This window comes from Photinus pyralis, unplaced genomic scaffold (genome assembly GCF_008802855.1).
Source record: "Photinus pyralis isolate 1611_PpyrPB1 unplaced genomic scaffold, Ppyr1.3 Ppyr1.4_LG6, whole genome shotgun sequence".
NCBI classification, from domain to species: Eukaryota; Metazoa; Arthropoda; class Insecta; order Coleoptera; family Lampyridae; genus Photinus; species Photinus pyralis.
In genome coordinates, this window is record NW_022170663.1 from 23,975,655 (window position 1) to 23,994,411 (window position 18,757).

The 18,757-nt window shown below is 36.4% G+C and overlaps 2 protein-coding genes across 2 annotated transcripts; one reads left to right on the top strand and one right to left on the bottom strand.

Moving 5' to 3' along the window:
• Window positions 1–2,287: 2,287 nt before the first annotated feature.
• Window positions 2,288–15,284, bottom strand: LOC116173396 (tyrosine-protein phosphatase non-receptor type 14-like). Its single transcript, XM_031490842.1, has 11 exons — window positions 15,110–15,284; window positions 14,693–15,061; window positions 14,476–14,644; window positions 14,185–14,429; window positions 13,910–14,132; window positions 7,660–8,344; window positions 6,770–7,614; window positions 6,503–6,721; window positions 3,719–3,901; window positions 2,637–2,963; window positions 2,288–2,586 (listed from the first exon to the last, which is right to left on the bottom strand). Exons 2-11 carry the CDS (start codon window positions 15,043–15,045, stop codon window positions 2,458–2,460), a joined length of 3,378 nt encoding a protein of 1,125 aa, XP_031346702.1. The 5' UTR covers window positions 15,046–15,061; window positions 15,110–15,284; the 3' UTR covers window positions 2,288–2,457.
• Window positions 15,285–15,393: 109 nt separating this feature from the next.
• On the top strand, window positions 15,394–16,385 carry LOC116173397 (succinate dehydrogenase cytochrome b560 subunit, mitochondrial-like). The gene is made up of 3 exons (XM_031490843.1): window positions 15,394–15,691; window positions 15,740–15,957; window positions 16,005–16,385. Exons 1-3 carry the CDS (start codon window positions 15,675–15,677, stop codon window positions 16,289–16,291), a joined length of 522 nt encoding a protein of 173 aa, XP_031346703.1. The 5' UTR covers window positions 15,394–15,674; the 3' UTR covers window positions 16,292–16,385.
• Window positions 16,386–18,757: the final 2,372 nt, after the last annotated feature.

Below are 18,757 nucleotides of genomic sequence, written 5' to 3' on the forward strand. Positions count from 1 at the left end.
GCGCATCCCTGCGATCTTGCGCGAGTTTTCCTTCGCAAAAAATTACAAATTTGAAATAATTTTATATATTCCGTACATTATAGCATACTTGATACTTTTGCGATTTTTTTTTGTAGTTGTGCATACATTAATTACGAAAATGTCAGAACGTATTTTTGCATAAAAGAATATCTACAAAAATTTATTAACTGATCAAATAAAAATAAATAGTACGTAAAAGAATTAAAAAATAGTGTGCATAATATACAGGGTGTTTTTTCCGATGTTTAGTACGGGGATCTCGTAACCCGTAAGAGATATAAAGTCGCTTTTAATAGACAAAGAATTGTAGAATTTCATGTAGATAAAGTTTCCCTTTCAGAGTTTGCGTAGCTCTACAAACAACGAAGTTATGGTCAAAAAACTGAAAAACGTCATTTTCGAAAATGCGGTGGCGTCCATTGATTTTCAAAAATATCAAAAAATTAACAAACTATTGGTAATTTTTTCTCATCTTTCTGATGGTGGTAAAATAACATTTTTATCACTTGTGAGTTTTGAGTAAATCACATCAACTTTCTTATTTCTTATGGGGGGTCCAATGTAATTCCATACAAAAAAAAAAGTACAAAACTAGTGATACCAAACACTTAGTATTTCATTTGGGAATCAACTTGGTATTTTTCCCTCGAAGTTTACAATGTATTTCTTATGAGAATAATTCCACAGGTGATTATGATTGAAAACAAATTGTCTCGCATAGTCACCATCGACACAGCCATGAAATTATTGCCATAAGAAATACACTGTAAACTTCGAGGCAAAAATGCAAGGTTGATTCCCAATTAGTATTGCTGATTTTGTAATTTTTTTTTCTATCAAATGACATAAAAATTCAATATGGCGTCCATTTAAAATAAGAAAGTTGATGTCAATACCTCGAAAGCCGCCATTTTAAATTTTTTTTCTACACCCATTGAATTTATCCCATCGAATCTTGCAACTTTTATTATAAAACATTAGCCACTTACGAATTACGGTTAATGAGAAAACTAAGCTCAAATTCGGGGTCAAATCGATCACTATCCATTCCAAAACCCGTTTTAATACATATCTCATACTTTGCTCGAATTTTAGAGACCTCTATCGAAACTCTACGAAAACCAGGGGGGTGTAACAGAGGGACTTCGGACCCCGCATCTCGTCGATGCGCAATTGTACGTTTTCCCCTAGATCTAACCGTCCAGCACCCGCTACTACGAAAATCTCGATAATTCATCAAATCTGAGAAAACTCAGCAGTCTTGATTAACTCCACAATTCCAAAGAATTATATTGAGAACTCTTATCTGGGTCATAATTTGGGCTTGATTAAACACAACATAGAACATTTACAGATGAAACAAATTTATTAAACACACTGGAACTACTTGTGACCAACACCAATAAAGCACAATAATATATTAAAACCTCGAACGCGTTTCGACAGCAAGGCTGTCATCTTCAGCGAACATCTGGACAATAAAATACAAATTAAGACAAATTCAATCAATAAGTTAAAAGAAAAAGAAGCACACATGAATGATAAAGAAAGTACTCACAATCGATTGAAACAATTGATTAATTACCTTCAAATGTTGATAATCCAAAATATCCGATCCTAACTGCTATTTTCAAATAAACAGACGCACCAACACAAAACACCAGGCGATATTGCTTTGAAATTTCACTTCTCTACTTTAATTATTGCACTTACGGATGTAATATTGGCCCTTTGATGGTAGAAAAAAACTCCCTTTAACTGATACTTGAATGTCTTAAAGAAATGCTTCACATAAGCGATAACTGAGCGATCCGATACTCCTTCGTAAACTTCACTTCTTTAATTCAATTTAAATATTCACTTTAAACAGTGTACTAAAAAAAGCACTCGACTGACTTTCTTCTACAAAACTGCTTGGAATAATACGATTAAATGTGGCACCAAAACAATAAGCAGCTACACTTCAATGTCCTCCCAAACCACCAAAAAAGTCACGATTAACGTCCGTCACCTCTGTTTAAAACACTTTCCCTTTCTTTCCGAACCATCTCCTTAAAAAATAGAGCAGGAAGTTACAATTTTTATTGGCATTAATTAAAATTTTGATCTCTCGATGCTTTACATTTCCGTTTGATACAATTATTAAATATAACTCTTAGATTAAAACGTGGTATACATAATAAAATATATAGAAGGCACTCTAAAAAATCACATACGCTGATTGCTTATAGATTAAAATTTTGTTAATAAAACATAAATGGTGATATAGTATTCTACACAGCCTCTTTTACTTCAAAACATCATGTTAAAAACGCACATCAGTGTTAATACTTTTTTAAAATACATATAAATAAATGTTTAAAATTTAAGTACGTTGTTATGATTATGACAAATCAATTAAAGTGATTAATAACTGGTTCATGGCACTCATATTACTCATATAAGGCGAGTTTGCTTTAAATAATGAATGAGAAGTGAATACACGAAACGATATTGAGCAATTGTTTGTACCATAAATGGGCGTTGGTGACGTAACAGACCGACGACTCTAGCTACATCCACCTCCTAAAAACACACAGCATCAGAACTAACTCGTACAATCCGAGAAAACGTACCTGATTGTGATCTACCGTGTAAAGTAAAAGATCTGCCAATACTGTCAAACCAGTTCTCCCAACGCCTGCGGTGCAGTGCACGAGAACCGGAGGATTTTTGTTGTGTCCCGGTGGTATTTCCTCTAACGAGTGTTGCTGTACCGACTGTAACTCTTCCAAAAATCCGAGGAAATGTGACACCGATTGTGGACAGCCGTGCTCGCCCCAATCGGTATAATGAAGATGCCATAAAGTTCTATATCGACGCGACGAAACATGGCACAGACGTATTTTACTCGTTATGCAATGGCCGGTTTTTTGGGAGAACTCCCACCAAATTTGATAGTCCTAAACAGACAACTATAGTCAAAAGAATTATTATTATTATGTTGTTAATTATGGTAGATCTAGTGCCACTGTATGAATTTGTGTGCAGTAAGGATCAAAAGTTGAACAGGTTGTCGTTGTAACAGAACAAATGCTCAAAATATTATACGGAGCCAGCTTCAGATTTGGACAAGCGGAAATCAAGCGTAAAGGATCTAGCAAGCCTAAGGCTAGTAGCGCCCTTTCCAAGAGCCCGCCGGAGAGGGAAACCAGAGGTGCGCCAGGCACCCAAATCCCAAAAGCCAGTACCAGTGGTCAAACAAAAAGCCAAGGAAGCTTTAGTCCTAAATTGGAAGGACTTAGGATACATTACAGGGCTGTTCACAGGCCATATACCGTTTAAATACCATCTACATAAAATTGGGGACAGACTTAAATGCTACACTGCCATACCCTTAGACTCACAATACCGTAGTATAAGTATTTGGCTCCACCCTCACCTGATTCATGTGTTATATAATATAGAAAGAGAGTTAAATTGAAAAACCTAACATCCTTCAGTTTTCAGTCAAACGTGATCATAGTAATCTAGTAGACTGCTATTCTTTCCTTATTCTTTTTAGGTTATCTTTCCACAGCAAAAGTCAAAATTTGAGGTTAATGTCGATATAAACTCAAAATCTGATCGGTTTGATTTGTCCAGACACACACACACAGCAATGACGATTAAAATTAATAATAAATTTGCTTTAGCCTAATGAACACCTTCTACCTACCTGACTAGCATCAATACAGCGTTGTTCCGCATTTGGTAAATAATTAATATCTTCCAAAAGTTCAGTGAGCTGCACTAAAAGGTATACCTCTGCTTCCCAAACGCATTGCCAAAAATGTGGTATCGTAAGCTTCGTAGGTCCTTGCATTGCTATATAGAATCGTTGTTTACTGCCAACTGTTGCCTGAAATTTTTTTGAATAAACTTACATCATTACTACTATTCACTACATACAGTGCGTCCCAGGTAGAACGCACCATAGGGAAACGACAATGTATTTTTTCGCGAAAGATACAAGAAGCCTTTGAAATAAGGACTGTTCCTCGGCCATATCTCGGAAACCGTTCTATGACTTAGGGATAAAAAAAATGATTGGGTAAATCGGTTATGAAGAATCGCTGGAAAATATTTTCAAGTTTCAGTCAAACCGTTTTTCAAAATCTCGTTCATAACCTCAAATATTGGGAAAATGAGATTAATTAATTAATACATAAAAATGCTTAAATTGTATCTTATTTGACGTATTTCCTGTATTTGTCGATGGCGCGAAAGATTGGAAAAGGACCCTTCACTTTTAGGTAGGCCTTGGAAAATTAAACAAATGAAACACGATGCATTATAAAATAATAACAGCCGTAGTTTGTAAATTATTCTGTGATTACATTCAGAAAGTGCAGTTTTTTGAATTTGTAATCTTTTCTAAAATGCCAATTTCTAACCAAGAAGCATTTAATATGCTGGAGGCGATGGTTCGTTATCGATGCGGATAACGCAAGTAGAAGATGCCGGCAGCGATGGTCGCATTTTAAAAATACTCAAAATATATCGGCAGCATATTAAATGCTTCTTGGTTAAATCGATATTTTAGAAAAAATTACAAATTCAAAAAACTGCACTTTCTAAATGTCAACACAGCAGAATAATTTACAAATTACGGCTGTTGTTATTGTATAATGCATCATGTTTCGTTTGTTTAATTTTCCAAGGCCTACCTAAAAGTGTAAGGTGCTTTTCTTTCGCGCCATCCACAGATACCGGAAATACGTAAAAAGTAAATTTAAGATATAAATTAAGCATTTTAATTTAATTAATTAATTAATTAATTAATCTTATTTTCCCAATATTTGAGGTTAGGAATTGAGATTTTGAAAAACGGTTTTCACTGGCCTCTTTGGATGTTATTTGGCTACTTTTTCATAAAGAAAAAGTCATCATTCTTTTTGATTTTTTTAGGATTTTGGGTCATAGTGTTAAAACTAGCCCCCCCTGGCGGAGAAGGATTCAACTAAATTACGGGACGGGTTAAGTGGAAGAGCACAAAGGGCTGCATGCCTCTCAGTGAACTTCGCCTTTTGGACGCCAAGTTGAATGTGTAATATTGGTATTGTTTATATATTTGTCATAGTGTGTCCAAATAAAGTCATTATTATTATTATTTTTTAATTTCTCACTTTTGTGGAGTTACATCAATGGACGGGCGTGAACACCAAGTACCACTGATACCTATTGTTATTTTTATTGCCAGTTTAGAAAAGATCGCACTATATTATTATTATTATTAACTATATTTTGGTTGATTTTCATTGCTCAAGGAATGCTCTTTTCATTGTTAAAATCGGTCAAACAGTTAAGAAGTTAAAGCAGGTTATTTCAAAAACAATTGAACTCTAACTGAATTTTTACGAAAATGATAGGTAATAGGTAAAGAAAAATGTGAAAAGAAATTTTTTAGTTTATTATGCGAAATTTAAAGAAAATGCAATTTTAAAATTTAAGATGGCAGTTACGCCCTCTGTTGGTCATTTTTAGAACTTGAAAATATTTTCCAGCGATTCTTCTTGACCGATTTACCCAATCATTTTTTTAACCCCATATCATATGACGAACGGTTCTCGAGATATGGCCGAGGAACAGTCTTATTGGGTCATCCGGTACATTGAAATACTTCGCGAATACATTAATTCTGTTTGCCTATGGTGCGTTCAACCTGGAACACACGATATACATTGTGTCCAAGATACGGATGGCTATCATGGGGATCTTGGAAACCATACAAGATACGAAGATGGGAAAAGGTGCGCAATTAAAGAGTAATTATCATGCTGTAAAGCGAACTAGAAAATTCCGACTGCTTCCGAAGATGTGCCAGACAAGCCGAAATTTGCCGACTTTCTTTTATTTTTTTTTATGTCATCTGAACAGATACAAAAAATAAAAAACACTTACTCGTTGCCACTTTTTGGGTTCTTCATGACACTGTTGATAGATTTTCAATACGTTTTGTTTTGAGAAAATCATCAACTTTATTTTTCTATATGGATCAGAAAAAAAGTACATACTGTATTGAGTGGTATTTTTTATTACAAATACAAGGATGTACGGCACAAAAAAAACAAAAGTTGTAAACTATTGGTTTCAACAGGATAGTGCACCCACGCACAACCACCCGAGGATACCTATCGGACAAATTTCCTGGAAAATCGAAAATAAATTGTTTGTAGAAAATGCAATGCTAGAAACTGGATACCGAGACTCTACACATACAATAAATTAGTCCTTGAAACAACAATGGAATTGGAAGATGCCTACCATTTAAACAACATGAGATGGAGTAGCTTTCATACAGATAACTGGTGTCAGTTGTGATTGTGCAAATGCATAATTGTCAAATCCTACACCACAACTTGTAAATAAAGGTGGCGGAAACATTATAATTTCTATTTTAACCAGTAGGTGGCGTATATTAAAAATTTGTTTGCCTCCCATTACCTAAATAATTACTTACGGTAATATGCGACGCGTTAATGTATCCAAATTTATTTTCTCGAGTCGGAGTCAATCTTAACCTATTATCTTCGTAGGGCAAGACGTCCTTGTAACGATTGTACTTCGCATTGTCGAGGTGCAAGGCGGTGGTAAAATCGGCGTTCTGCTTCTTCTTAGGTATCTTGTCAAATTCGAAAAACAACTGACTATCGGCAAGCTTATTTTCTAAGACTTGGCACTAGAATATTGGCGCAATTAACCGTCGATCGGCGGACGGTTGACTTACCATTGTTTCCTTACTAATCGAAGGTGGTAACGGATACAAACGCGGTAGACCTGTCGACCACCTATGACGGTTGGTTTGGTTCTTTTCCTTGTTTTTCTCTTTCTCTCTTCCCAACGTCGCACTTTTCACTTTTTCGTTTGATTTACTCCTGCCCATTAAGATACCCCATCGTTTCCTCTTTGTCTTACCTGAACTGTTACCCGAGCTGTTGCTGATATCGCTAATGATCTCACTACTGGTGTTACTTTCCGGTAGAGGAGTGCTCATCGCCGATTTACCAACTGTAAATGTATTATTCATCTTGGTCATGGACGTGTCGGTGGAACTATTACTAAAAGCGGTGCTCGTGGAAATTTGTGTCAAGTTTTGCGAAGACGATTGATTTATTAAGCTTCCGGTACTACCGACCAAATCATTTTTGGAAGACTTATTACTATTTCCGCTTCGGTTTATGTTGGCGTATAGGTTTTCTCGATTCGATTTGTCATTTGAGTGTTGCATGTTAGCCGTCATGTTATTTATTAGGGTATGATTTAGTATTTGACTAATTTCTGGGGCCGACTGTACGCTTTGGGTACGCGATCGCATTTCCCCACCGTCGTTTTGCCAAGGGAGTGGAATATTTTCGTAGATTGGCTCCCAGGAGTTATTCAAGTCTTGAACGTGTGTGACAACCGCATTTTGGTTGCGTGTTACTACGAACCCTGTACTTGGTAGTTTATTCTCTTGCAGTATTTGTTTCATATTTGCGGGCATACAGTAGATTATATTGCCATGTTCGTCATAAACCTTTTTAATATGTTTCGTTACATTTGGATTATCGACGATTACAGCTTGGGGCAGTCCTAGAAGGTTACTTTCAAATAATTGCGTTCAGTTTTTATATGTACCTTGAGGTGCAGATAGGTAGCTGTGCGATCGATGGACGGGATCAGTTTGTTGCTGTGGGTAAAGCGCTTGACCGTACTGTTTTAAATACTGCTGATTGATGATGTTTCCATTTGATACTAAATCAGGACTAGATCCGGAGACAATGTTATTAATGTAACTAATTTGAGTGTTGTGTTGTTGCGTAAGCCCAGCTAAATCTGGAGTAGAATTTGAGTTAATTCTATTGCTCGGGTATGGGGGTGGAGGTTTATAAAGGTGTAAAAGTCCCATGCTTTCGGTTAAATTGACCATGCCTTGTGATTGTGTGTATGGTGCACTGTAAAGTGTGGATATCAAATTTTTCTGCTCAATGTTATTGTGAGTTACATCCGGGTAACACAGGTGGGAGGAGTAACCATCGGTTTGGTGTATTTCTGGTTGTGAACTGTACAAAATAGCGTGAGTGTTGTGTAAAGGTTCTCGATTTTGAATTGCACTTGATGAGTTGCGATATTTCTGTTGGACCGCAGTTTCATAGTCTGGGGCCTGTCTGTATGATGGAAGTAAACTTCGTAATTTATCGATGTCGGTGGGAGTATTCAAATCCAGGCACGACGTTGACTGAGCTCGAAGAGTTAATGCGTGTGAAGATCGTTGTGAAGTTGTCGATATATCTTCATAACTGTCCAATTTCCGTAAGTTGCCCTGAAGTGTAGCACAATTTTAGTTGAAATATTTTTTCTATATTTTATTTAAGTTTATTTTGTTATCTGCTTTGTTTAATGTAAATTTTGAACATAGTAACATCTTATGAAAATATCTCCACAATTATTAATTTAATTGTTTATCACTACCGGAGACGAGCGCGCTATGCTTACGAATTAGGACGGAGCGCTCAAAACAGTCACATGATCTTAGGAGTCAATTCGGGACATATTAAATATATTTTTTTTCTCCGGATCCGTTGAACATAGAGCCACAAAATTTCAATGAGAGTTGGTCAATGGTACAGGCAATTAAATTCGGGTGTTTGTTAATTTTTAGAAACACTGGAAATAATTAATTTTAAGATTTTAAGTCTTTGAAGATAAAACGACGATATTAAATTCGTGTTTTTCTATACAGTGCCACCATGCTCAGAAAAGTCCCGGAAAATATGCGAACTAGTTTTGAAATAATTCAGGCTGGCCAATAGAAAGTCTGCAAAACGACGCGATACATTCAGCGTCATAATTATTAATTATTCCGTTTTGACAGTTGACGCTTGACGTTATTTTAGTTTACACTTTGCTTCTTGTATTTGGCTTTATTTCACGATTTCCGTCTCCAGTTTTATACAAAATCGTCTTTTTCAAGACGCATATAGCTTGCATCTACGATCTGACAGGTGATAAGGTATGTAATTCCCTTAAAGTGTTTTTAAATTTTGCATCAGAATGTACGGTCTAAATTTCTAGTGCCCTCGGACACACCCTGTCAGGGACTTTCTGAGCGTGGTGCCACTGTATTTCCACCATCATATTTCTGTTTCTAGGAACCATATCATTATAATTCTTTCGGTGTCTTAAACTAGAATGATATGCGCCTCCAATTATGAGTATATAATGCCTTATCTGGTATTAGTGTAGATTTAACAGTCCCCACAATATCGCACATTAATTATCCGCGCAGAGCAAAATTCACCACGCGAGAAACTTTTTTGTTGTTGGCACAATTGTATCAATGTATCGAATGAATTGTGGCCAAAGGACACAAAAATGTTTTTCAGAAGGAATTTTTAAGAAATGGTCTTTTCACTACAGTATAGTCACTATTACAGAGATGTCGCTTTAAACAAACAAGTCTTAAAGTCACTAGATATCTTAGACCATATAGTACATGGACTGCTAATTGTAACTAAAATATGGTCAAGGACATCGCCTGGGTATGTGAGTTTCAGGGTAAACGAGTCTGTCCGAAGTTGTCCGATTAGACACGATTTGAGACTGTCAACCTATAAATTAACAAACGTCAATTAATTAACCGCCTAGATATCCCAAAAAAAGCAAACTTATTCTTATTTGTGGACGTATAGTAAATAATGAAGAGTATTTAAAGCTTCCCGTACTACGCGGTTGCTATAAAGCTGCTCTTTAAGCGATCCTAGTGGTGTTTACACGACTTTAGTTTACCCTGAGATTCACATACCCACGACTACAGTGCCCTCTATTCGTGACCATCCATTTTGTATTGAAAGCATAGGGCGAATAGCAGTCCATGTACTATATGGTCTAAAGGTAAGTTCATAGCACTCCGTTCATACGTTTCCGTTTGTCCGTTAGCCAATCAGAAGACAGCAAATTTTTAAACGTACGTCGTCCGTTTACGACGGAAAAGTTGATTGAAGTTGAACATTTACGTTTCCGTTGGTCCGTTTTTAACAAGAGTGGTTGTATACAAGAGAGAGTGGAACGGAAGTCGGCCATTTGCAAAAGCAAATTGCAATTTACAAATTTTTTATCGGAATATAGTTTGAGGTTAGTTAAACAAAAGTCATAGGCGGAGTAGACACATGGGGGTTTAGATTGTTTTCGTGTAAAATTCTTTATAATTGTATCCTTCTACAACTGTAAGGTAGGTACGCCACTGGAACAGGAAACTACTGTCCGCCATTTGCAAAAGCCATCTCGGTCGTACGTATATTGTTGATATTCTCCTTCCCGGTATTCTTTATTCATTGATAAAAATATATACAGATATCTCCAAACAGGTGGAACAATCCCTAACATTAAAGTTACTAGAATCTGGTAACTTCCGCCATTTTTGGGCAAAAATCATGCGTTCTCTTTCTAACACACGAGCCTAATGGATTGCGGTACTTTCTATATTTAGTGACTTTAACAAGTCTAAGAGAAATCCGAGATTAGTTTATTTACCTACAGATGTGCCATTGATCGACTGCAGGTGGGCCTATTAAGTGAGAATTTTAAGTCTACATTATTCAAACGTAAATAGAGACATCTATTAATGGCAAGCATAAGTACCAAAAGTAGCGCGAGCAATAATATTTCAAATCTTATGGCATGTGATATTCTACGCATTCGCCATCTATTGGCAGAAGTACCTCTCTTAATAAAAAAACTGTCAAGTATCTGACTTGCTAATTTTTATAGTAAGTAGGTACTTATTGTAAAATGAACTAGACATAAATAGTATATTATATACCGCGGGACTGAAGTAGTACTTTTAATCCCGAAGGTAAAGTTTATGGCCCGACCGAAGGGAGGGCCATAATTTACCTGAGGGATTAAGAACACTACTTCAGTCGCAAGGTATATACGATATTTTTCGTACTTCCGAAACTGAAACACTTAATATGTATGGAGTTAGAGAACGCGTTCTTTCAAAAAATCGCTACTTAACAAGTTACCATAGGAACGTTGCGTTGGTACGACAATTCCTATGCTGTGGTAACAAAAATAATTTGGAAACTGTCATTGCTAGTGTCATAATTTTGGTGGTGGGTGACAAAAGTGTATTTGATATTCATAAAAAGCAGCCAAACTAGGTAAAGAATTGATACCACCGAAATCCAAAAAACTATATGAGCAGCAGTACGATACGTTTAAGAAGTAGTGCCGCATACAAAATGTGGAACAACCTACTGAAATTGCCTTGTTAGTAATTTCATCCTTCCGGGATTTTCGTCAAAATTTAATCCCGGCGGGACAAAAAGTGACACTTCAGTACTTGTCATAATGGAGTGAAGTGGTCACTTTAGTCTCGGAAGTACGAAAAACATTATATTTATTGCTATTTTAATTTTAATCTCTGCATTTCCGTGCAAAGGCGAGTAACTTAAGCGCATTTTCCATGCATTGATCAGTACTTCTCAAAAGGCCGCGCTATGTTTGTCTTTACTAGAAGCACCTATGGTTACAATTTTAAAATCTCCATAAATAAGAATGTTCCAAACATGTGCAGTATAGTGAAGTAATGCGTGTTGCTCCTGTTGGCTCATTGGTAAGAGGTTTTTTATATATTTTATTTTTGATTGTTATTTTGTTTCTTGCCCTTATGAAACCCCTCACGAAAGTGGGCAAAATGTAGACTTTTCGTTTAACATTGACACGGTTCTATCCCGGAAGTCGCTTGCATCTTAATGACTCCAGTCGTGGAAGCCTCCGTTCTGACATCTTCAAAAATAATAAAGACAGCATTGAGTAGTCTGCGCATGCGCACATCTGATTTTTACTATATGCGATATTTATTAAAATTTCAATAAAATAATTGTATAAATAAGAAAGTTGATGTCAGATCTATAAGCTACTGAACTCAAAAAGAATGACCTAAATATATTGAAGAGTGTAGGAGTAATTAAGGCCTCGGACGGACGGGCGGAAAAAGTGGTCGTAATAGCGCCTTCCAACATGAGATGGACAACGCGCTAATAAAGCATCTACCTTTACAGCCGTAAAAACTACATTAGTGATTACTTTTGACCATTGTAAATAAACAAAATGGCCGTTTTATCTCAATATTAATTACAATGTGCTGCCACCAGAGGTCGCAGTATTAATCTGAATCACTAAAGTCACTAAATATAGAAAGTAACGCAATCCATTGGGCTCGTGTGTTAGAGAGAACGCATGATTTTTGCCCAAAAATGGCGGAAGTTACCAGATTCTAGTAACTTTAGTGTTAGGGATTGTTTCACCTGTTTGGAGATATCTGTATATATTTTTATAAAACATGACAGTATATGAAGGTAGGTTATAAAAAATTACAACTATTCAGATTTTATTGTCAATTTTTTTAAGTTGGCAGCAAATTTGCCCAAAAATGGCGGATGATTGCGGTACTTTCTATATCTAGTGACTTTACTGAATCACGAATGAAAGCTACGAGTCTGACTTTAGTCTACCCTGAGATTCAAATACCCACGACTACAATGCCCCCTATCTATGACGTCCTTCCGCAGGCTACGCATAGATAACGCTTATATTTTTGAAATTAGAAAGAAAAGATCTATTCAATTTTTGAAAAAAATACAGGACGTTCCGTTAAAAATTTACCAAATTTGCTTTTTTACCAACTTTGCGATCTCATTCGTTTTTTTACTATACATTTTCTGGCGCTCTATGATACATTGTATTCTCGATTGTATTTAAAGTTTTTTTCTATCTCTTATAATAAATGAGATAAACCTGTACAGTGTACAGGGTGGTCCAAATTGGACACTTTCTTACAGAAAAAAAATGGACCTAGATGTCTGGAGCTCAATTTTAAAGAAAACATCACTAGTGCAAACAGAATTAAGCTACCTCTAATCGTTTGGCCGGTAGGTGACGCTTTTCATAGTTAGTCTGATAGCTTTTATTAAAGATAATTGATTTTGGCAAAATCTTATTATTATGTACGATCCACCACAATACACAGTTCTTATACAGGCTGGTTGGTTTTTTATACGACCCTAGGCTACATACTTTCGAATACATACAGATTTCCTAAATTTTGATGTTTCATTTGTTATATTTTTATTAAATATTATTTGCAATATTGCATTTGATACATTAAAATATTTTTATTGCAGATATCTAGGTTTCCATGGCTAACAAAAGACGCAGGATAATTTAAAACAACAATTTCTTGGCTTCTTAGTTTAGAAAGCTGGGACAGGAACCGGAAAGCTAAATAGATTGCTTTATAAGCAAAGATCCTAACTAATTCCTAGAAACCTCTAGAAATGGACTAGAATGCCCTGTAAAATTTACACTTCAGGCTCTGAATTCAGATTTTCAAGTCTGCTTTTGGAGAAATTATATAAGATACAAACCTACTACCTAAAAAACATAGCACAGTAACCGATCTATTTGATTGGCATTCACTAAAAAAAAACCGCCTTGAATGTAGTTATCTAACACAAGACAATTTAAGTACTTAATTTTTGGAAGCTGAACAATACCGCTTGATATACCAGTATAGGTAATAATGTATGTACCAAAATTCCTGTGAATTAGCCTGTTCATTTTCATGTTAAATGGTCTGTCCACGAATTACACATTACAAGTAAATGATTGTTATGTGCCACTTCTTGTGCGTGTGAAAATCAATTTTGTTTTACATCTTGCAGCTGTCCCAATGTAGTAAAACATCTGTTGGTTTGGAACCTTATTTGTTTATGAAATTAGACTGCGTCTGTTGTAAGTACTGTTAGTAAGTGAAAAAATGTGTGGCATAGACATATTGGGCATCATCCTTTATTAAAAGTGACTTAAAAAGGACACTTACCTCAGGGTTGGCTTGCTGAAAAACTGGTGGATCTTTATCGCTGGTCTCAGTATTGGCCTCCATTTCAAATTCTCGAAAGAACATATGTTGTAGGACACAAAACCGCCACATATTTTTTGCCGTTTCCACATCGGCAAAATGAAACTCTGCTTTATCAGAACCGACTACAGATTCGATAGTGAAATCCCTCTTATGGTTAATTACATTACTAATATCGACCCACCTAAATAAAGCTAGCTAGAGGTAATATACCTAACCACTATAGCGCTAAATACCCATAGCTTCGTCCCTCTCTGCCGGTGGCGTACGAAACGGTAATCCCGGTCAGCGAAACGCCTATAATTGCCTCTTCTCCCGCACTATCTTTGACTGCAAATATTTCCTGCCCATAACCATCTAGTCGTTGGCAAGCGCAGATGTAATATTCTTCTGCTGTCCCTTGTGGTAAATTATGTAAAAGAGCATGCTGACGACTAGCTGCCTCGGTTAACGATTCTAATAAACACGAGTCAGTGAAATTCTAAAAAAGACTCATGGCCTAAAGTGATTTTGCGATTAGAACATACCTTTGGAAACAATTGAAAATCTTTCAGATAGTGTGCTGTGTGACGTTCAGCATCGAAATTACCAAATTCGGCTTGCATACAGTAGCTTGCCAATTCGACTGCCTGTTGCGGATTACACCATATACGGCCCTCAATTACATCCATTTTCAATTGCAGAAAATAATGAGACCTACGGTACTTCGACATTACAGCTCAGCATTAAACCGGCAAGTATTACCTTGTAACTTCATCGTTTAGCAATCGACATCCTGATACAACATAGTACATCACACGTAAATAAACTGACAAACTCTTAGCGTGCTTGTCCAGCTGCCGTTTTATTGGGCGATCTAATTCTAACCAGCACAAAGTAGGCTCCTTATATCGACTTAAATATTGTAATCCGAAAAACTTTGGTTGGTTCAGTCCGAGCTTCTGGCACACGACATCTAGGCAATCTTGCCCGCTGTTTTCCGAGGAGAGTGTACATTCGATATTTGTACCGTCCAACATTTCCACGGATATAACGAACAGCGACTTTGAAACCACGCTGTAATGACGCGATTTTTTTAATTTCAGCTTGAAAGGCATATTTTTCTGTTGTGTCCTAAAAAGAGGCGCAAGTTGGCTTTGAATTATTGAAGCAAAAGCGTACCTGACGACTTTATCAATAAAATATTTGGGCGGATTTGGTTAGATTAATTCCTTAATTGGGTTTAATAGTAATTTCGTATTCAGCTCACATTTTTAATAGAAAACGTTAGATAAACTGAGGGGGCTGTGTAATGTTAATGAAGTAGAGAGAGTAATCTTGGGAGAATAACAAACTATTTTTATTTCATGTGTTTGGGGGCAGCACCTGCATCAAAACAACAAGCGCAGGTAACCACTGCCATGTTGGCAATATTTACTGCAACTGCTAAAGCCCCTTTCAGACGTTGACGTATAATGGACCCCTGGACGTGAAACGTAGGGCCTAGGGAACAATGTGAAGCCAATCTTCCTCTTCTAGGCACAGTAACAAGGAAACCTTTTAGGGTGGGGTAATTACATCAAGATTCATTTTATACATTACTCACCGCAAAAGGTAGTGTGTATTCGCCTTAACTAACCCCATTTATAATTATACAAACAGAAAGTACATCGATAATAATTTATAAAAGTATTTAATTCCCAACCCCTCTTTTGTAAAAGTACATTTCCATTTGATAAAGGTAAAGATGTCAACTATTTGCAGGTAAAAATTTCATCTGTTTTCACTTTGTTAATTATTACATAACTCTAGACTAGCAGGTCGCAAGTTACCCTTCATAAAGGTTGGTCTGGATCGACCTAACTTTCTTCAGCTCTCCCGTCATGTAACTTTAAAGCCAGTATCGCAGCCAGTACGTGGCGCGGATCACGATGATCACAATATGAGTATGAATAGACCAATGTCACCTCACATCAGTATTTATGCCTTCGATATTATAAGTAAAATTTCGATATCGCATAGAATTACAGGTAAAACAAAAGCAATAACGTAAACATTATTAAATATATTTTTTTAGGAACGATGTTGGGGGGCTATACGATTCTGTTAGGAACTGGCGCGTTAGTTTTACCGAATAAAGTATCTCACTATGTTGACGCATTGCAGGCCATGCATCCCGGTGCGGCATCGATCCTTGCCCTGAAACTCGTACTCGCCGCTCCCTTCGCTTATCACTTTTGTAATGGCATACGACATCTTGTTTGGGATACAGCACGGTTTCTAACACTGTCAGGAGTTCATAAAACTGCCTATATAATGTTGGCATCTACATTTGTGATGCTGATTGCTTTGTTGTTTAAGTAATTGTACTCTTGAGAATTTCGTTTTATGCAGTTGTAAATATGTATTGATAAAATGGCATGAACACCAAATTAAATAATGTTTTGTTAACAGAGAATATTGCGGTTTTTTGTTTTTTTTTTTGTTATATTTTGTCTTGTTAATAAAATTTCGTAATTGCGAGAATGTTTAAACTACATATAGGTACAGTGCGAGTGTAAAGTCTGGAACCATCACAATAAATATTTTAGTAAACGTTTTTGAAAAAAATCCTCGAACATGTCAATTTTTATTTTAAATAAGAGAAATTTTACTGTAATTGTCACATAAGGATTACCTTTTGTTTTTAAGGTATGATGTAAACGATACTTTTTTTAACTCAAAAGCATATTTATTTATGTTGAGTTTGGAAAGACTCCGAAATTCTAAAACGAAAAAAGAGTATGATACTATATTTTGAAATATTCGAGATAATCGCTTCAAAAGTTTTAAAACCAAAAACTTATACCTAATATCAATCAAGAGTTCCAAATTTTAATAAAAAAAAATTAAGTAGCCTTGTAACAATTGCTGTTAAAGTGATGCAAAGTCGAAAAGACGCTAAATACCTCTACAGTGGGCCGTATGAATAAAAGTAAGCAAATGCTTATACTTGCAAAACTCAAAGTAAATACTCGTAACTGCCCCTTCATACTGGTCTTTTTAGCATGGTTTAGCAGCGCTGCCCTGCGTCCTGTCCTTCTGCTTAGAAGCGCTGCTAAGTCGCCCAGTGCGAAGGAGCACTTACGAGTATTTACTTTGAATTTTGCAAGTATAAGCATTTGCTTTACTTTTATTCATACGACCCATTGGCCCGTATGAATAAAAGTAAGCAAATGCTTATACTTGCAAAATTCAAAGTAAATACTGGTAACTGCCCCTTCATACTGGTCTGTTTAGCATGGTTTAGCAGCGCTGCACTGCGTCCTGTCCTTCTGCTTAGAAGCGCTGCTAAGTCGCCCAGTGCGAAGGAGAACTTACGAGTATTTACTTTGACTTTTGCAAGTATAAGCATTTGCTTACTTTTATTCATACGGCCCATTGTCCTGAAAAAGCGCTTAAAGGGTTTTACAGGTCGTCATAGGTTATTCTCATACAGGTGCTTATTAAAAGCGCCCTGGACGTTTTTTCGCTCTTTCCAGAAAGGCACTATAGGAAGCTTGGAAAAGCGCACAAAAATTACAATGAGAAGAGAATTTTATTGTATATTTAGATAATTAGCTATTTATTTATCAAGTCTGTCTGTCTGTATTTATGTGACAATTAGAAATGCATTACCTGTACCTATACGCGAGGTTCCATGGAGTTGTACTGTTTATTTGTTTGATATTTGTGTAATTTGTTTCACTAAAAGTAAAAGTGTAATGACTTGTTTATTAGACGGTTTTGAATGAAACTATACGGATGAGGTAATGTCTGGCGCATTTTTGCAAATTTATTTGTAAAAAGGTTGGTCCGCTGGCTGGCGGCAACTGCGGGCCAGTAGAATAACGCTTGTAGGAAGACGAGGAGTGTACATGTACATACTGGGGTCATGTAATTAACAACTTTAAGGACGGGGCTATTACAAGATGTGGGACCGGCACCGTCTGGGCGCCATCCCCGAGTGTGGTGTACTAAACCTGGAGATTTTTCATTTTTTCCTATCTTCTTCTACAGTTTTAGTCTGATTGTTTTCAAATTGGTGTCGTCGGAAAGATCTCGTAAACACGCACAACCACTGTGTGGCGGACTTTTGTTTTTTTTCCGAGGGACGAAATTAACCCCCTTACACAAGGCGCGCGTCTTCGTGGGGTAATCGACTTCGGGCGCCCAAAACGTAACTTCCGCTGAGAATTTTGTACGCGGTTTAAAGTTTCTTTTAACTTTCAAAACTTCAAACGCGAATTGCGAAGAACGGGACGTTATAGGAAGTGGGTACCAACAAAGAGAATGTGGATATAGCCTTGTACAAGATTTTATTGATGGTGAAGTCAAAACTGGCTACTAGAATACTGATCTGCCACACAAAAATGCGCTGAAGTCCCTTCGATATCACACGAGGACTTTGATCATTTTTTAAATAATAATTTTACGGTGCTCCAGTTTCGTTTCGTGTTTACTCCTTGCTATGGAAAACAGAAATAGATCTTGATTTGATGCATAGGAACATTTACCTACTTGTACAAATGTACACCCTATATAAACCAAATAAGGAATTACGTTTCTGCAGGGCTTTACCTTATACAGGCTGTTTCACACCCATCCGTTACCTAAAAGTAAATTCCCATACAATTTAAATCTAAAAATTTGAATACCAACATAGTTCTTGATTATCTATCGAAGGAAAATATTAGGTATCATGATCGTTTCACTTTCGGTTTTACCGGATTTGGACCACAACTTTCTTATTTTAAATAGAACACCCTGTATTTTATTGCATTTTCGAAATCTACATGAAAGTCTACGTCG

Coding starts and splice junctions, on each gene's coding strand:
- LOC116173396 (XM_031490842.1), bottom strand. CDS start 15,045: ATGCCTTTCAAGCTGAAATTAAAAAAATCGCGTCATTACAGCGTGGTT. Junction 8,345..13,909: donor TTCAGCAAGCCAACCCTGAG/GTAAGTGTCCTT, acceptor GCTACACTTCAG/GGCAACTTACGGAAATTGGA. Junction 7,615..7,659: donor CTACCTATCTGCACCTCAAG/GTACATATAAAA, acceptor GTAACCTTCTAG/GACTGCCCCAAGCTGTAATC.
- LOC116173397 (XM_031490843.1), top strand. Junction 15,958..16,004: donor GATATCGCATAGAATTACAG/GTAAAACAAAAG, acceptor ATATTTTTTTAG/GAACGATGTTGGGGGGCTAT.